This window comes from Mustela nivalis, assembly GCF_964662115.1.
Source record: "Mustela nivalis genome assembly, chromosome: 8".
Lineage (NCBI taxonomy): Eukaryota > Metazoa > Chordata > Mammalia > Carnivora > Mustelidae > Mustela > Mustela nivalis.
In genome coordinates this window covers 81,264,996-81,283,153 of record NC_139027.1, presented here as the reverse complement: position 1 = coordinate 81,283,153, position 18,158 = coordinate 81,264,996, and the positions used below count along the sequence as shown (strand labels likewise).

General features: G+C 39.5%; 1 protein-coding gene across 50 annotated transcripts in view; it reads right to left on the bottom strand.

The window, feature by feature from the left end:
• Positions 1 to 18,158, bottom strand: part of MAP4K4 (mitogen-activated protein kinase kinase kinase kinase 4) — a 195,561-nt gene that overhangs the window by 71,479 nt on the left and 105,924 nt on the right. For all 50 annotated transcript variants that reach the window (XM_082747104.1, XM_082747118.1, XM_082747114.1 and 47 more), the window contains exons 4-7: positions 8,221 to 8,346; positions 6,868 to 6,978; positions 2,382 to 2,472; positions 227 to 357 (exon numbers count right to left, since the gene is read on the bottom strand). In XM_082747104.1, coding sequence (XP_082603230.1) covers positions 227 to 357; positions 2,382 to 2,472; positions 6,868 to 6,978; positions 8,221 to 8,346 — 459 coding nt within the window. The remainder of the gene's footprint in view (positions 1 to 226; positions 358 to 2,381; positions 2,473 to 6,867; positions 6,979 to 8,220; positions 8,347 to 18,158) is intronic.

Sequence of the window (18,158 nt, the reverse complement as noted above, 5' to 3'; positions counted from 1 at the left end):
ACAAAGGTGACAGGGAACGAAGAACAACAAGACAGCATCTCAATAATGTCCCAGAAAATGTGCACCTGCAACAAGGTTTCCAAGTGTTCCAAGGTTTCCAAGTGTTCCTCACTCCTCATAACAGCATGAACGGATAAGGGGTGGGGTGTGCAATCTGTAACCTGAGCCCCTATCCCTCAGGAACACTAGGGACCCAGTGAAGGCCAAGAAAGCAGGTGCCTCTTACTCTGTAATCGTAGGTGGCATCTGGGTTCTCATCACAGGCGATGACCTCAGGAGCCATCCAGTAAGGGGTGCCTATGAAGGTATTTCTCCTCCCAACCGTCCGGTCAAGCTGAGCACTCACACCAAAATCAACTGTGGGAGAAAGAGAAAGGAAGGAGTAGAACATAATTAACAAACAAGTAAACCACAAGACAAAGAAATGTGAGGAGGAGATGTCTTCAGTATAAGCTCAAAGAGTTTCATGGACATGTAAATTCCTTAAGGTCACCAGCATCAATAAGGAGTACTGTCTCCAGAGCAAATCTGCCAAAATGACAAAATCTTCTACCAGTCTATAGGCTCCTGGGAGGCCTGGACCCAGCTACTTCCCTGGGCTTCCACGACAGTGACCACTAGAGGGACTTTTGGATGAATGAGGATGTTCAATGCTTGCAGGAAACGTACCTGCCGCAAACAAGATCAAGTCACAGAAAGCTCTAAGTTCAGGAGAATTGACTAACACCCACGTGACTCAGCTTCTTAAACAGCACTTAACCACAGAAAGAGAAGAAACCCACAAAGGTTGTCTGGAAAGTACAGGGTAATGACTTCAATAAAGAGAATCAAGCTAAATCACAAATATACTAAGAAACACTCCTCAAAGTACCCAGGACGTCTGATTTTTAGACATCACATCCCACTCAGCTGAACAATGATGGTCCTCTAGAGGAAAGTTCAAAGATGGGAGGCAGAGCTGGCAGGAAGACCAGGGTCTCTAATGGAATGTTTGCTGACAGCACTAGGGAGGACTGTATGATGGTGGACGAGCTCCTGCAGAAGGGCTTATGGAGGGTTGAGATCACTCACAGGGTCTGGGTTACAGATTTAGCAGGCAGAACATGCTCAGAAAACCACCTGGCCAGGAGGTGGGCTCACACGTCCTGACACAGAGACACATGTGCTGGGCAGTACGTGCCATTTGCAGTTACAAGTGATCACCAAGTGATTACAGAAGGACTATCACAGACCTAGCACCAACAGGCCAGCGCAGGGAACACACACAGCTTCCTAAGTCACTAGGAATGAGAACAATTTAAGTGCCCCCTATCTTAGCTTTGAGGGTATTTCCCCAATGGGCACACTAATCCTCCACAGATGACCAAGAAATGGAGGTACTATGCAAGAAAGCAATAATGAAGATTCTGTTTTTAAACTACTATGACTAAGATTTTTGAAAGATAGACTAGATTTTCTAATAACCATAAACAATTTTTTTGTGTGATGCCTTACTGGAAGAAAACTTAATGCTAATTGTTTAAAAATTTGACAGAACCATTATATAAAAGTGGGATTGAAAAAAAGTTCAAATCCAGGTAAAGGAAACAGGAAATACAGAAGAACCATTACAAAATCATCTCCAGGAAGATACTTTGGACTCCATCCATCCATGCATAAATTTACTGAGCCCCTACTACATTTAAAGCACTATGCTAGGTGCCAGATAAGAATACTCTCGTAAATAAAACATCCTAATCACTACACTTCCAGAACTTATATTCTAGGAAATAAGTCAGAAATATACGTAAACAAACAGCTGTATAATTATAAATTGTGATCAGGATGAGTAAGGAAATAAGCGGTAGATCAGAAGGTCAGGGCATAGAGATCAGAGCATCAGGGAAGAAAGGCCTCTGAAGATGAGGAAAAAATTGCCACCTCAAAACTGTTCCCAACGGGGAACAGTATGTGCGAAGACCCTGTGAGACATTTCAAGGAAGTAAGAAAATGAGTGAACTGGACAGGGAGAAAAGTAAGAATGGTCACAAAATGGGGCTGGAAAGTATTAGGGGCCATGGCTTTCTATGGGCCATGGTAAGAAATTCAGATTTTATTCCAAGTGAAATATGAAGCCACTAAAGGTATTTAAGGAAGAAAGTGCCATGATCTGACTTAAATATTAGTCTGTCTACTATATGGAGAGCAGAGCAGGGGAGAAGCATGGCAGGGAGGGAGGCTGGAGACAGAAAAAGCAGTAAACCCAGTTCCCATTTTTTAAATAGAACAGAAAGAGAAAATCTAAGTAATAGAGCTTTTAGCTAAATGCCAACGAGATAGGGAGTTGCTGCTGGTTTGCACCAGGGCCAAGTATTACATCATGTGGCACGTGTGTCACATACCAAGTTTCACCTCTGCATTCTCAGTCAGCAATACATTCTGGCCCTTGATGTCCCGGTGAATCACATGATGGATGTGAAGATGTGCCAGGCCCTGAAGAGGAGAGAGATCTGAATTTTAGTTCTTTGTTGCTGCAAATAAAGAGCCCAGAACACACTTTTTATAACAAAGCACATGTACAGGCCACAAGTTTTATGAATCACATTTAAAACATACTACAACTCAATTGTTGTGCATTTCCAGGAACACATTACCAATAGCACCACACAAACAGAAAGAAGTACCCACCCCCCAGTTCCAATGGGGTAGGTCCCCTGTGTGAGCAACATGACCAGTTTCTAGCTGCTCCTTGAAGACACATTCTAGATTACCATCTGCAGTTTCTCTGCTGTAATTTGTGCTATTTGTGTATAGGGTGGTTCCTTTCCCACGCTACATGTCCATCTTTCAGTGGGTGACCCCATGGGTATATTTGAACTAGACCCATCCCAGGGGAAAACACAAAGAGCCAGAGTGCGGTTTCAAGTCTGGCTCTTGAACACTGCCTAGTTTTCCCACTGCATAGTGACAAATTACTAACTACTGATCAAGCCCACCTCCACCCCAAGTGTAAAATAATTCTGCCATCAAAAGCTTTATGTTCACACAAAATATCTTTCTTTCCCAAGGAAATAAACCCTACTGGGCACAGAGCACTTTCTGATGACCTTGTATCAGGAATGAAGCCCAAGAGCCATGTCTCTTATGAGAGGTAGAAGAAGAACAAAAACACATTTTGCATCCAACTACAAACTGAGACAAAAATGGGTCATTCTCACAACTCCTGTTCTTGTTCTGTCTTTAGCTAGACAAGCCAAATCTACAGCTTGCCTCCTTAAGATACAAACAAGCTATTTATTCTGAAATGTCTCAATTGAAAAAGGCTAGATCAGAGAAGCAAGGGTTTATTTAATTTTCCTGTTTGATTTTTTGTGTGAGGTTTTATTGTTACCATTACTGTGTAGGATACGCATTAAATATAACAGCTGCTCTAGAACACTAATTTTTCTAACACAGGGGTTTCTAAACAATAATTTACTAGTCTGCTTATAAAGCAGAATAGTGTACTTGACGGCTCTGTTTATTTTTCCACCACACAGGATGTGCAGTGTTATACCACAAAGCACTGACTAGGAGAAAAAGCACTAAAAATATTTGGTATGTTAGTGCTATAGTTAGGAAGAAAGTCTCTTCTTTCAGCACAGCGTAACTCTGAACAGCAAAGAAAAAACAAACAAACAAAAAATGTAGCTTCCCTGATTCTTTCATAATTCCTACTTCTGCTACTTCAGTTCACTTTATATTCTCTAACTTTCCCAAACTCCCTTTTTATATTTTCAAGGATTATCTTAGCAACAAACTTAAGTATCCACATCTTCTCAAACAATGTGGCCTGCACAGACTCTTGTTTCTTGTAAGTGATAAATGTTAAGAAACATTTACTACCTGGTCCTACTGCTGAAGGAGTGCGGTGTCTCGAGGTGAAAAATCACTCAAGGTATGTCTAATACCCTGTAGGCACTGTAAATTTGAGTTATGATTATTCTAAATGAGTACATCTTTCCCTGTATGCAGAGAAAATGTATGTTCAACTACTCTTGTATATACAACTCTTTCCGTGCCAAAATTAAACCACAATTATGCCTCCTTAGCAGAGATAGTCCAGATAGAAATACACACTAAATACCATTCTAGAGTGAATGCATCAACGTTTCAAAGCTAAAAAACATTTTTTCTGTAACTCTATCTCATTCAAGGACATGGGGTAAAGGAAAAGTTAAAGGCTGTCCTTCAGTATTGGTTACGAAACACTGTAAGTACCCATACCCACTAGGAATTTCGGTTTCCACTAACACACATCAGTGGCTGTGTAGACTATAAACATGGAAGCAGGCCGGGATGGACACTCTGGCTTGTTGGTAAACCTTTGGTCTCAAGGGTTTCAGGGGCGAGCCCAGGAGAGCTTTCCTACTTGTGCCTGAGGCCTACAAGCTCATGACTCTCAACCTTCTGAGGATCTTAACTATTATTATAGCATGTGAATCTAACACCTACTAAAGAATGAGGACAAGTTTTGCCACTGCAGAAAAGAGCTAATCACCAATCTCTTTGAGAACCCAGGTTATTCACTTGGTCTGGCTCTGTCTGTTCCCACAACAGCTCCCTCCTTCTTACCATACTGCTTTCTCTTTATCAAAGTAGATTGTCAGCAATTCCGGTGAAAAACACACACTAGCATGTGACACACTGACTCTTCCAGAGCCTTGTTTGGTTTTAGTTCACTTAGACTTTTGTCGGAAAAAATCCCATTCCAGATGAAAAGTAAATGAAGGAAACACTTGTTTCGGGTGCCCCCAAGGTGAAAAACATTTGCTATATCTCAAAATGATGTCCATTAAGCTCTTATATTCAGGCCAGTCAGGGGCTTCAAACAACCTGGGCATCTTTTGAAATGATGCCTGAGATCAATGAAAGTAAAATAACTAAATATGTTTATTACAAGACAGGTAGACAATGCTTGCCTGTATATATAAAAACATGTAAATTATCTTTGATGGCTGAAATACATTTGATGCCTAGGACATTTATACTAAAATCTAGTTCTTTGCTTAAGAAATCCCACATTAAGGGCGCCTGGGTGGCTCAGTCAGTTAAGTGTCTGCCTTTGGCTCAGGTCATGATCCCAGAGTCCTGGGATTGAGCCCTGCATCAGGCTCTCTGCTCAGTGGAAGCCTGCTTCTCTCTCTCCCACTGTCTCTCTCTGTCAGATAAATAAAATCTTCAAAAAAAGAAAAAGAAAGAAAAAGAAATCCCACGCTGGAATTATATATAGAAAAGGTATGTGTAAGTATATGTTTATAACGGAAAATAATGACAACAACTAATATTTACTAACAATCAGTTACATACCCACATGTTACATTAAATGATTCATATACACCAGGGGCACCTGGGTGGCTCAGTGGGTTAAAGCCTCTGCCTTCAGCTTAGGTCATGATCCCAGGGTCCTGGGATAGAGCCCCACGTCGGGCTCTCTGCTCCGCAGGGAACCTGCTTTCTCCCCTCTCTCTGCCTGCCTCTCTGCCTACTTGTGATTTCTCTCTGTCAAATAAATAAAATCTTTATTAAAAAAAAAAAATGATTCATATACACCAACTCACTGACAATGTTATTTCCTTCACAGGACCGGTATCTAAATTTTACAGAAGGAAGTAAATCTCGAAAGGGGAATACCTTTGCCAGGGGTACGCAATAGGTAAGTAGCAAAGGCAGGACTCAAACCCACATCTGACTCACTCTAACCACTGTTCTCTCCTGCCGACCATGCCAAGAGTTTTAGTTGTTAACATAATAAATACATCTGCCCACTTGCTGAACTCCTTCACAGTACTGCAGGGCAGGATACTTAGTTTTCCACTTTTAGACTCTGCCTGCTAATAATAACCATAAAAGATAGGTCCCACATGTTTTAATAATGAAATCAGAGAGTGATTACAAAAAGAGGGTTCTCCCACCGCATCCCCTACAACTTACTTTCTTAAGGGAATTGACTGTTTTTTCAAGGGCTTCAGAGAATTAAAACACAACTCTCTGAATTCTTTGTTTTTTAAACTGGCAGTCCTCTATGAAATTTAAATATAAAAGTAGGGTAAATTTGCCTCTAAGTAAAAAAAGATAACCAGTTTTTTTTATTAGTGAGAGAAGCCTAAGAATTAGATTCCAGTTTAATTCCACAATATTTCTTTTTTAAATGTGGTGGGTAAATGAAATCCAACCAAGTAATTTGAATGTGTAATTAAGGGGTAAAGTAGACAGAAAAACTGGGACAGCTGGCCAAAGGAAAAGAGGCCCACTGGTAACTCACATGCACTTTTCAAATGCAAAATATAGAGACCCTTTGCCTATAATGTCTGCGTTATCTCTATAACTGAAAGCAATCATTTAGAATCTGCTAAAACAGTAGTTCAGAAACTTTAACATCATAAACCAGCTTTCCAATTGGCTGTAAACAACATTAAACAGTAGAACTTTTCCTTGTAAATACTGCAACAGAATCTAGCAGTTAATGCCAAAGTCCACAAGATGATTTTGAAAGCCAGCATTTGATAATCAATATTGATTCATAAGCTTAGACAAAGGATTCCTATAAAAACAATAGTTAGAGACTATTTCTCTTCACTTGATTTTCTTTTTAACACCTGGAGGGTAAATAGGGAAATGCAGAAAAACTATTTTTGTTTAAGTTACTTTCTTTAGATACTTGTCACAATCAAAACCATGATGCAGCTTCAATAATCAAAGCCAGCAAATTATACAGAGCCCTTGACTGTTATGAAAAGAACAATCTATACAGTTATAACTAATGCAAAGAAATATTTTGGGCTAGGAAAATGAAAATGGAAACACAACACCATGCACGGGATACCACAGACACACCCTTCTTCTTACCCTTAGGATTTCTCTGGAGATGTAAGCTATCCAGTCTTCCTTGAGTGTGTTGCCTTTGGTGTTCTTCACAAGGTCTGTAATGGACCCAGCCCCACAGAACTCCATAACAAGCTACAGGGCAGAAAAGACACATGGTGACTAACATGCCTCAGCAAACAGTGAGAACATCACCACAATCTGTACACACTGAACATTCATCAGAAACACAAAGTCTAACTCTTTGTGTCTTTCCTAAAGATCTGGGTACATGATCAAATTTGGAAGCATCCAAATTACTGAGAGCCCATTTCACCCTCCAATTTATGCACTGTTTATGTTTGGTCCAGGAGATTAAGGGTTTTTGACATTTTACAGCACATCTCCCAGTGCAGAGATTGTGAAATATTCCTCCTCACTCCCAAGGACACAGGCATGAGGGGACCATTTTGTCCTTAATTAGTACCCAATTATGAGAAATCTGATAGAGATACTCTAACATCTTTTCTCATTTGCTAGTATCCAGATATCCTCTTTCATACACGATTCTCAAACTATTTTATATTAAGAGAAATGCGATTTTAAGCAGTGCATAATTTTAAAAATACTTTATTTACAATACCTAAATGTTTATATAAAATCAACACAAGTAGGTTTTTTAAATATCAGAAAATGAACTAAATTGAGCTATTCTAAAATTTTAACTTTGATTGGATTTGGGCAAAAGACAAAGGTTAAAATTAAGGCAAAATATTGCAAATTTCCTATAATGGTTTTAAAAATTAGAAAAAATATTTATCTTCCTGCTTTATAAGTCCAGTACCCTTGGTATATCTAATGTGATAACCATAGCTCTAACAGCATCTCAGTGTCATCATCTTCAGTATAGATGTGGCTGAGTAAGAGATAAGATTGAATATATATTAATTCTAGAAATTTCCCTGGAATTTACTGTTTTCAATTAACTGTTATCATTAATATTACTAATACTGATATGTTTGTCCCTTACTTCCAGGTAGTAAAGAAGATGCATTTATTTGTGCTTCCATATTAATTTCCATAAATATTCCATAAATAAAGTATTGATTTTTCAAGCTCCTAATTTCCTTGCTATTTGGTTATATTCCTTTTAAAACATGCCATTTTATTACTGAAACAAAGTTAACTCTTATCCATGCAATGTGAAATCAACATAAAAATAAACATACAGTATCATACAGTATACCTTTAACCAAGAAGGCTAAGGAAGATAACAGGCACTATGCCCTTTGTCTTCGCTCTTCTCTCCACCCCCCTCCTCCCCTGGAAAGTCCTTAATGTCTTTTGAGTACCACCAGAGAGAAAACTCCTCAAAATGCTTGGGAAACATTTGCCTACCCAGAGTTGGTCATCGTGTCCTGGAGGGCTCTTTTTAATGAAAGCACCATAATAGGTTGCAATATTTCTATGATGAGAATATTTCTTCAACATATTTATCTCCAGTTTGATTTCTTCCTCTTCATCCTTAAGAAAAAATAAAAAATAAAATGTGTGGCTTTTGAATGTCAAGCATGATTTTAACTTCCCCACCCATGGGCAGTAATACAAGTTCCCAATCCCTCCAGCAAAGGAGGAAGATACATTCACTTTATCCTGATAACAAGAACTGGGGACTTTAACAGGACTCATTCTTTTTTTTTTTTAAAGATTTTATTTATTTGTCTGAGAGAGAGAGAGAGTGAGAGCGAGCACAGGCAGACAGAGTGGCAGGCAGAGTCAGAGGGAGAAGCAGGCTCCCTGAGGAGCAAGGAGCCCGATGTAGGACTGGATCCCAGGATGCTGGGATCATGACCTGAGCGAAAGGCAGCTGCTTAACCAACTGAGCCACCCAGACGTCCCAGGACTCATTCTTTGAAATGCCTTTAGAAGTTATGCAAGAAATATGGAAGTGCAAAAGTTACAGATATATATAAGAAGCAGATGTAGCAGCTTTCCACAAATTATGATACCTGAACTTCAATTTGCTCATCTGGAAAAATGGGAGGAAAAAGAGAACAGACTGATACTATTTTGACTAATTAAAAGGAAAGGCTGTTTCTTTTCTAAAAGATATTTGTGAATAAAAATCATCTGGCACAGTTATGGCACAGAAGGTTCACCTGTGACAACCTTGCACAAGAATATTACCTTCTGGTGTGGCCACAGTCAATTTACTGCATACAGACCAGCCCCGCAGGCCCATGATAGTTGGCATGCTTAATGAGATCCTCTACCCCAAAAAGAGATTCAGGAGAATCCAGCGACCCATAGTAATACAACATCACTCAGTGATAGCAGGTTGTTTTAGACTTGGCTCATCCCCCAGCCTCCTGCTTTATTAAAGTTAAGATGAGCAGAAGAAAAAAATACAGAGTTTGTGTGAGAAGATCAGAAGGGAGATGAAAGAACAGATGGTGACACAAGTCTGGAAAATAAAAATAAGTTGCCCTTGTGAATGGGGAGGGCTGCCAGTCTCAGACTTTCTCACTCATATACGCCCGGGGCAGAACCTGCAACACATGACACAGCAAGGGCTCTGCCACACGACCTGCAGAGTTCATAAGTAAGATTTATGGCTAGCATGAGAACCAGGGGAAAGCAGAGTTAAAGTCATGAAGAGGAGAAAAGGTGGAAGAAAAGAGGAAAAACAGCTCTGGCTAGAAAAGCCACATCTGAGGAAAGATAAAAATCTTAAAGACAAAGGGGATAATCAGATCTCCAGAATTCCCTTTACTACATAACTTTTCAAAAGAAAATAATGACTGGTCCCCTACAATGTCCCCACTTCTCCACAGTGGCACGCTCATTCTACTTATAACTGACTTGCTTCCTTCTCCAGGAAGACTTGGGCTTTCTGAGCAGTCAAGGGTCCTGTATGTGGAAGTATAAAAGAAAAAGAGAAGGCCATGCATGTGAAAGCTAGTGCATCGATGTGGACTCACACAGGCTGAAGAAACCTAATCTTGCAGGCTGGCACCTCCAAAAACCATTCATAAGGACTCACAGACCTAAGTAAGTTTGGTTTGAAAATACTGCTGAGATAAAAGCTACAACAGCATTAATTAGATATTAGTGATGAGACCAAATGAAAAAAGAAAAGGTCTTCTTAAAATAGAACTTTCAGCTGTACACTACCACTTTAGAAACCACATGTAATAAAACATGGAATCATCTTAGAACAGGGATTCTAAAGATGGTGGCCTCCAGCTTGGTCCTCAGACATAAGTATCAGAATATTACAGCATATTCATAGGTTGTCACGTAACCTCGGCAGATGGTGGCTACAAATATGAAGCAAAGTAACACAGCCAAATACAGTCTATATAATAGTTTGTATGTACTAATTATCATTCAAACCCTGTATATATGAAAAGACACCATGGGTATCATTTCAATCTGACTTAAACATAGCCATGTTTAAAGCTGCAATGAAAACTGAGATACTGAATAACTAGGATAACTATCTCAATTCTAAACAAAAGTAGTGTTTAGCCTGACTAATATTACAGAAAAGACACTTCTATTTGGGATCTTTCTTCAAAGGAATTTTATACTAAATCATACAAGAGTGACAATTTTTTTTTTAATGTAAGGCACAAGGAAGCACGCCCCAAACATGACTAGAAAGCCCAATTCACCAAAAGCTTTATATTGTGCTCTTCCCACACGTTCCTATCAGGCACAAAGTATAATGACCACAACTTGTTGGCACACAGCACATGGAGCCTGTTCCCTCCCGAGTCACCACAACTAACCATTCACTCCCAGCAATATCTGGGAGCAGCCCAGGACAACCCTAACGGGACTTGTGAAGACCAACAGATTCCTATCAAAAATTAGCACCTGACTATGGCCATAAACAGGCTCTAGTAGAAAGGCATGTGATATCACTCCTGGCATAAGGCCTATAGTTAAATATGTTGGGCCCTGAAAAATTAAACACCTCACTTTCCTTCCACTGGATCACGACTAGGTAACTAGAAAGTCAACTAAAGGTTTGATTTTTTTTTTCCTTTTATACAGAATCAGTCAACGTACAAATATCTGGGATATAAAGACTACAGAAAAGCAAGCCAAAAGAACAATGTCGAACTAAAATGGGGGAAAATAAAAATATTGATTTTAATTTTGTATTTGCAGCCAATCATGCCATGAAGTATGTGCATCTTAGTGGGTTACAAGGCTCTGCTTTACTGATTCATCCCTAACTACTTCCCCCCACTCTTCATATTGCTAAAATTATTCCAAGGGTCATAATTCCATTATGCTCTGCCGGTATGTTCCACTTCTTGACAGAAAACAAATGTTAACTACAATTCTCCCATGAGAAGCTTCCTGAGCAATAACTAAGGATCACAACACATTTTGCTTAGTTTTCTTATTTTCTTTCTTTAGCAACACAAACCTATGTCTTCTAGGATCTGATTTGTTCACCATTCTTTGTAAGAACTAAGAGCTTCCAGAGACACTTAATATTTTCAGAGCCCACGAAGCTGAAATTCTTGAGCATTTCATACATTTAAAAATTGTCACAGGATTAAATTTAGTGTTATCCACTGGTGTGAAAGACACTTAATATGCACAATGCTAGATACTTTTGGCAGATTATCACAGCACAATCTATTTTCTTAAGTCCAAGATGCCACTAGATAGAGACACTAAAGTACTTTATGTAATGAAACTCTGATTCAGCATCAACTGTAAGACATACATTTTAACATTTTTGAAATTGGGCTACATATTAGAAACAATACTATATAAGAACAACTTAAATACAATCAAGTTTGGCAACTCTTTTCTTAATACGACTGAAATATCCAAGTATGATCCGGAAATACAGTAATCAGATTAACGCCACCTGCCAGAGTACATCTGAGATTTTAGTAGTCAAATCCTGGAAGCATATGAAACTGAACTACCAAAATTATCAAAAGAAACACACTGTCCTCTCGAATTAGTGTTTTAGGAACTATTTATACATACTTTGAACATTCCTTCTCTTGCTTCTATGCTTTAAAAATGATTATTACACATTTTATAAGATAAAGAATATATAGCACCACTAATTTTCATATTCTAATTAAGAGTGCCTGCCTTGGAGGAAAAGCATTAGAAATGGATGCAGAATCTGCCACTGGCTCTGAGCCAACTACAACTGGAATCCCAATTATGACTGATGTATATGATACATGTTATCTTTGGAGTGATAATGAACCAATCTCTGAATTCCAATTTCCTTTTGGTCATTAGTTAAAAACAAGTTTGGTGGTCTTATTCAAACATAAATATGCACCCCCCCCCACCACCACCACCACACACCCCATTTAGCCTGAGAAAATACAGTAGAAAATACAGTAGAAAATACAAAAAATTGGCAGGCTAGAACTGAAATTTAACAACAACAACCCCATATATGAAAGAAGTGGACAAAACGACATGACCTAAGTTTATATATCCCATTTCTCTAGGCCAAGTCCAAATGACCTTGCCCTTCATTCTCCTCTTTAGAAGGGCACAATCATATATAGATTAAAACAAAACTAAACTAAACTAAAGGTAACTAGAGAAAGGAGAGGGAACCTTTTGGTGACAAAAGGGAAGGTTCCCTCCTGGTTTTCTCCAATGATGAGGCAGCTGCTAGGCTCGACTCAGCGATTTAATGCAGCTGATGCCAATTAGCATTTTGGACTCCAACCAGGGGAGCCAACTCTCATAGAAAAGGTCTTTGTTTTCGACTGGAAGAGGACTAGGGAAGGAGTTTTCTGTTGCCTTCCTTGGCCGCTTAGAGGATGGAGGAGGGAGAAGCATCTGAATAGTGGTAATTTTCAAAAGCAGCTATGAATTTGTATATAAGTCATAGGGCAAACCCTGCCCACTCTACCATTTGAGCATAAAGGAGTACATATTATGACTGTATTTTTTAAATTGACTCCTTAAAATGTTTTTTAAACTGTTACCCAAATTCTCTTTCCTTCCACTGATGGCAGTAATGATATGAGGAGAGAGAGGCAGACATCAGAAAAAAGTTAATTGAGAGGAACCCAGGGGATTGGGAAATATTCTGAATAATCATCTTTTTTTTCCCAGCATAATTCTTTACAGAATTAGATCTACCCATTCATAGTTGGAACAAAAAAAGAAAACGTGATTCATTATCCACTCTATCTTTGCCAGTAGAGAGAGGGCTGATAAAATGAGATATACAAATATCTGTCAGATTCGCCATCAAAATGTAAAAATGAATATACACTTAGAATGAAAATACCGATTTTAAAAGATCAGTTTAATCTACTTTTTGTTTTAGTAAACTCTTCCCAAACCCTCCACTCTGTGACTATGAACTAGGAGAAAAATGAGAGGAGATTACCTTTCACAGGCAAATCCCAATTACACCTGAGAGTATTATTCAGTATTACACCAGCTAAATTAATCAAAATTATTATTTTTACTCAGACACACAAAAAGTTATACAACTTAAATTCACTGACAATTCAACCAAACGAAAGTGAAGAGACCAATGTAGGCAAACATTCTGCAACAAAATAAGGTTACAGGATCTGGTTCTGGTGGTCAAAGAAAGGAATGGCACTTTCTTTAAAATTAATCAGCCCACTTCTCCCAAGATCAGTCAGTCCCAGAATAAAAATCCAAAAGAAAAATTACAAAATTAATGTAACCAAAATGGACACTTGAGACATCTTACTCAAGAAGAAACACTGTTTTGGGACATTCAGGTAAGCAACTGCCTTCCCTTCAGGTCATAATCCCAGGGTCCTGGGATGGAGTCAAGGTTTCAGGCTCCTTGCTCAGCAGGGAACCTGCTTCTCCCTCTGCCTGCTCTGCCTGCCACTCCCCCTGCTCCTGCTCCCTCCCTCTCTCTCTCTCTCTCTGACATAATCTAGAAAGAAAGAAAAAGAAAGGAAGGAAGGAAGGAAGGAAGGAAGGAAGGAAGGAAGGAAGGAAGGAAGGGAGGGAAGAAGACACATACACACTGTTTTGGACCCATTTCAGAATAAAAGACATGCTCTCTAGTTCTGTTAATCAGTGGATGACTTCTGGGACTCCAAAGTCTCAGTGCAATGGCCCCAAGGCCCTTAACCTGCTCTGTCTTTTGTGTCTACAGGCACCACAAAGAACTTTTACTAGACACAGCAAAGTATCCACAGAGCCCTCTAGCTCTTCTGTCTTCTACAAAGTCTGTCAGGCTACATTACATTACAAGCTGTATTTCAGTGAGATACCATCACTGAACTGGTACCTAGAAAGTGTGTGGCAAGAAAAGAGAATGAAACAATACAACAGTACCATTTCCCTGGATGGACATGGTAGGTGAGTGATGGGGGACAACTTGAGGCTGTGATGAGATGATGCAGGATGGTGAATACACTTCACTCCATTTTCTTCCCCAGCACTCACTCATGAAGTCTTGGGAGACTGATGCTTCCATGACTGACACCAAGAACCACAAGGAGGCCAAAATATCTCTCTGCGATAGCCCCCTACCTAAAAGCTCAACATGGCAAATAAACATGATGTTCTTACTCAAACAAGAAAGTCAAATAAGACAGATCACTATTCCTCTAGGATCTAAATGAAACTAATACAATTTTCCGAAGTTTGCGATCATCAAAACCAGGAAGCCCTAACAACTGGCATCAAGCTCCAATCTATGAGACATAACACCATGGGTACAAATGCCTTCGGTAATGTTAACTTGAAACAGTTCATGTCAGTACTTAATTTCAGAATCCATCCATTTTCTCCCTCCATGAGGGAAGTAGCTACACACACACACACACACAACAAGAGTACCTGCTCTTGAGGACCCTAAAATATAGCAACCTAAAGCAGGACCTGAATCCTAGACTTCGACTGAAATGGAAAGCCGGTCTGCCAGATAAGGCTCAGTGGGGCCAAACTAAAATCCCCCGCCCAAACACCTGACTATAATGGAAGGAAACCAGAATATGTCACCCCAAAATATGCTGGTTTGGCATAAGGGTTATTCTGAACTAAGGGCACTTGAGAAAGAGCAGGTTTAAGGATGACATGCTAACCTTCCCTTTTCTTCCTGAAAGCAAGAGAGAAAACTCCCATGTAAAAGAAGTCCTTCCTATACCAACTGAAAAAAAAAAAAAATTCTCATCACCAGAGACGGAAATTTGAAACCAAGAGAATTCTGATACAAGCAAACCTTGTTAATATATCTCTTATCTTCCTTTAGCTTCCCCATGTATTTTAGTTACTTTTCCACTACTGCCTCTCTATTCAACCTAGTATGAAGGCATTTGGGTTTTGCCATTTCTCTGAGTCTTTCCTTTTCCTGCAACAGCTCCCACTAATATATATGTGATACATAACAATACACTTCTGTTTTTCTCTTGTTAATCTATCTTTTGTTACAGGGGCATTGGTCAAGAACCTAGAAGGACAGAAGGAAAGACTTCTTCTTTCTCTATATAATTAAACTTGCAATTTTATTATGAGACCAAAAAAGATCAGTAATCCCAAATGCTCAGAAGACAAATATATCATTGACATCAACATTTTGCCATTTACAACACAATTAAGTACATTTAGATATTTACATTCATATTTTAAGGAGCAGACACAAAGAAAAAAGAAATGTTATCAAAGATTATCTCTGGATTATAGATATTTTCTTCTTTGATTTATTTTTTGAAGATTTTTATTTATTTGACAGAGAGAGATAGTGAGAGAGAGAACACAAGCAGAGGGAGTGGTAGAGGGAGAAGTAGGTTTCCCGCTAAGCAGGGAGCCCGATGTGGGGCTTGACCCCAGGACTCTGGCATCATGACCTAAGCTGAAGGTAGACACTTAACGACTGAGACACCCAGGTGCCCCTAACTTATTTTTCTATAACTGACAGGTACTATTTTCCTAATTAGAAAAAGAAAAGTTAAGAAAAGAGTTTAGGTTAGAGGAGACAGCGCCATAGGAATTCAAAATGAGTTTGTTTCTGGCAATTCACATGGTCTGGCTCCCTCTGTCTCACTGGAATAGGATCCTGACCCCATCCATGCTGTTCTAGAGTCACTGCCAGTCTCCTTTCCACCTGTTGTCAGTTAGGAGGAAAAACTGTCAGGAGCCTGAAAAGTACCAGAACACTGCTGATTTATTTGCCTTCTACTCGGTCAGCTGCAGCATAGAACTCGGGCCTTCACAGTCATTTCTTACCATTTTCGATGATGATACCAATCCAGACCTGTAACTTCTTGAGATCAAAAACTTCCAAGCTTACGTGTTCCCTAGAGCAAAGAAGAAGCTAAATGGAGTCCAGAAGCAACCGTCATGCTATCTTCGCCTTTCTGACCTGCCAGAGAATCAGCTGAAGAGAATCTTGCCTCAGTCCATTCATACTCTTTCCTAAGTCAGTGGCAAACTTCATGAAGCTTCCCACAGTTCAAGCCAGAAAAGAATACCGTGCTCACTGAATATAGTCTTCCTTAATACCCTAAAAATCAAGCCCAAGTAATGAATGGCAACAAGGGGCACAGCTCTGAGGAAGGTATGGGTATGCTAAGTAGTACCTCTTTGGGCATTTCCTACTGGATCCGTCTGTGTGCACAAGCACAAAGGCTCCTGCTTCATATCTGACGTGGTAAATCAGATAAAGGCTGGGCTCTGAAAAATGTCTTCAGTTAAAAGGAATGATGGGGGTGCCTGGGTGGCTCAGTTGGTTAAGCAACTGCCTTCAGCTCCAGTCATGATACTAGAGTCCGAGGATCGAGTCCCGTATCAGGGAGCAAGTGCGGAGCCTGATTCTCCTTCTGACCCTCCCCCCTCTCGTGCTCTCTTTCCCTTTCTCTCTCATAAATAAAATCTTGAAAAAATAAAAAATAAAATAAAATAAAATAAAAGGAATAATGGGCACTTCTGCTCCTGGCCAAGATTCATTATCAAGGACTAGATTTACTTTCCCACTAGACAACTACAATAAATAAAACATATGAAAAAGTTTTAAGACACTGGACGTCAGGGATTGGAGGACAGTTGACCCCTGAGAGATGGGAAACATCAGAGAAGCTTTATAATTGCTCCAGTTTACTGCCTTAAGAGGGATTTCAGGGACTCTTACAGAGGGAGGAAACCCAATAGGAGCCCAGGCAATTCTGAGTTGAGAGGCTGGGAAACTAGGCAGCTAGAGTTGGCAGGAAAAAGACCAGAGAGGAGAGAGAGCTACTGGTGCACAGAGAGCACTAGTAAGCTCTAGAGACCAACTGTGTCAATTACCACAAGAAGGAAAGAAGCTTCAGTTTAAAGGTGTATACTGCCATTTTGTTATTTTCAAATAATTCTCTTCATTGTGCACAATTTGCATATCTGGAAAGGGATTCCCCCATTTGTTCTGAAATGGCAATTTACATTCAAATATAACTGAATGACTGCTGACACACATTTCACATGCTTGGAGAAGTCTCTGGAAGATCTTCGTAGAACTATTCCCTTAGCTCTGAGTATTCAAAGATGCTTACCATAGAAGTGATTCAAGAAGACAATGATTAAGTTTCAAATATCTCCAGGCAAAACAGAAAACAGAATCAACTTATTCTAACTGTTGACAGACATCCCCCCATTTAAGAGCTTTTATGTGACAGAATTCAGGTTAAGATCATTCATTTGGCAATAACACACTGCATCCACTCACATTCTGGGGAAGATGGAACTTAGCACAAATGTGGAGACCACTCCAACACTTCTCAAAACTTAAATCTGTGTGATCATTTCTCCACTACTGTGGTGCAAAGGAAAGCTACAGAATGACATTGGAAATCATAACTTTAATAATTAAAATTTACCTCCTTATTTTTCAATTCCAACTAGGAAAATCATTCAAAATGTGTCGTCTCTCTCCCACCTTTCTCTACTTCTTAGAAACATACCTAATCATTTGAAAAAAGAACATGAGAATATGGAATCAGAAGCTTCGAAATCCCAATAGAAAAATGACTATACTTGACCAGCCAGTAGAGGATCTGATTCTAGGGCCACCATCTGCACTGGACTTGATATGCAAATTGACCCCACATCACTTCATAAAACCCTAAAGGGAAATTTTATTCTGAACTAAACACCAGTGTACTTCATAATAGTCACAGAAATTCATCAAAATGTGTCCCCACACCTCCCAGCTGGAGACAGCCTCTCCTCTCTAGAAGTCTCACTGTAGCTCTGCCCCATGCCAACTTTAAGTCTCAAGCTCCAGAAGCATCCAGAAGGGCAATGAAAACATTCAATTACATAAAAATCACATGCTCTGGAGACAGATTATTGCT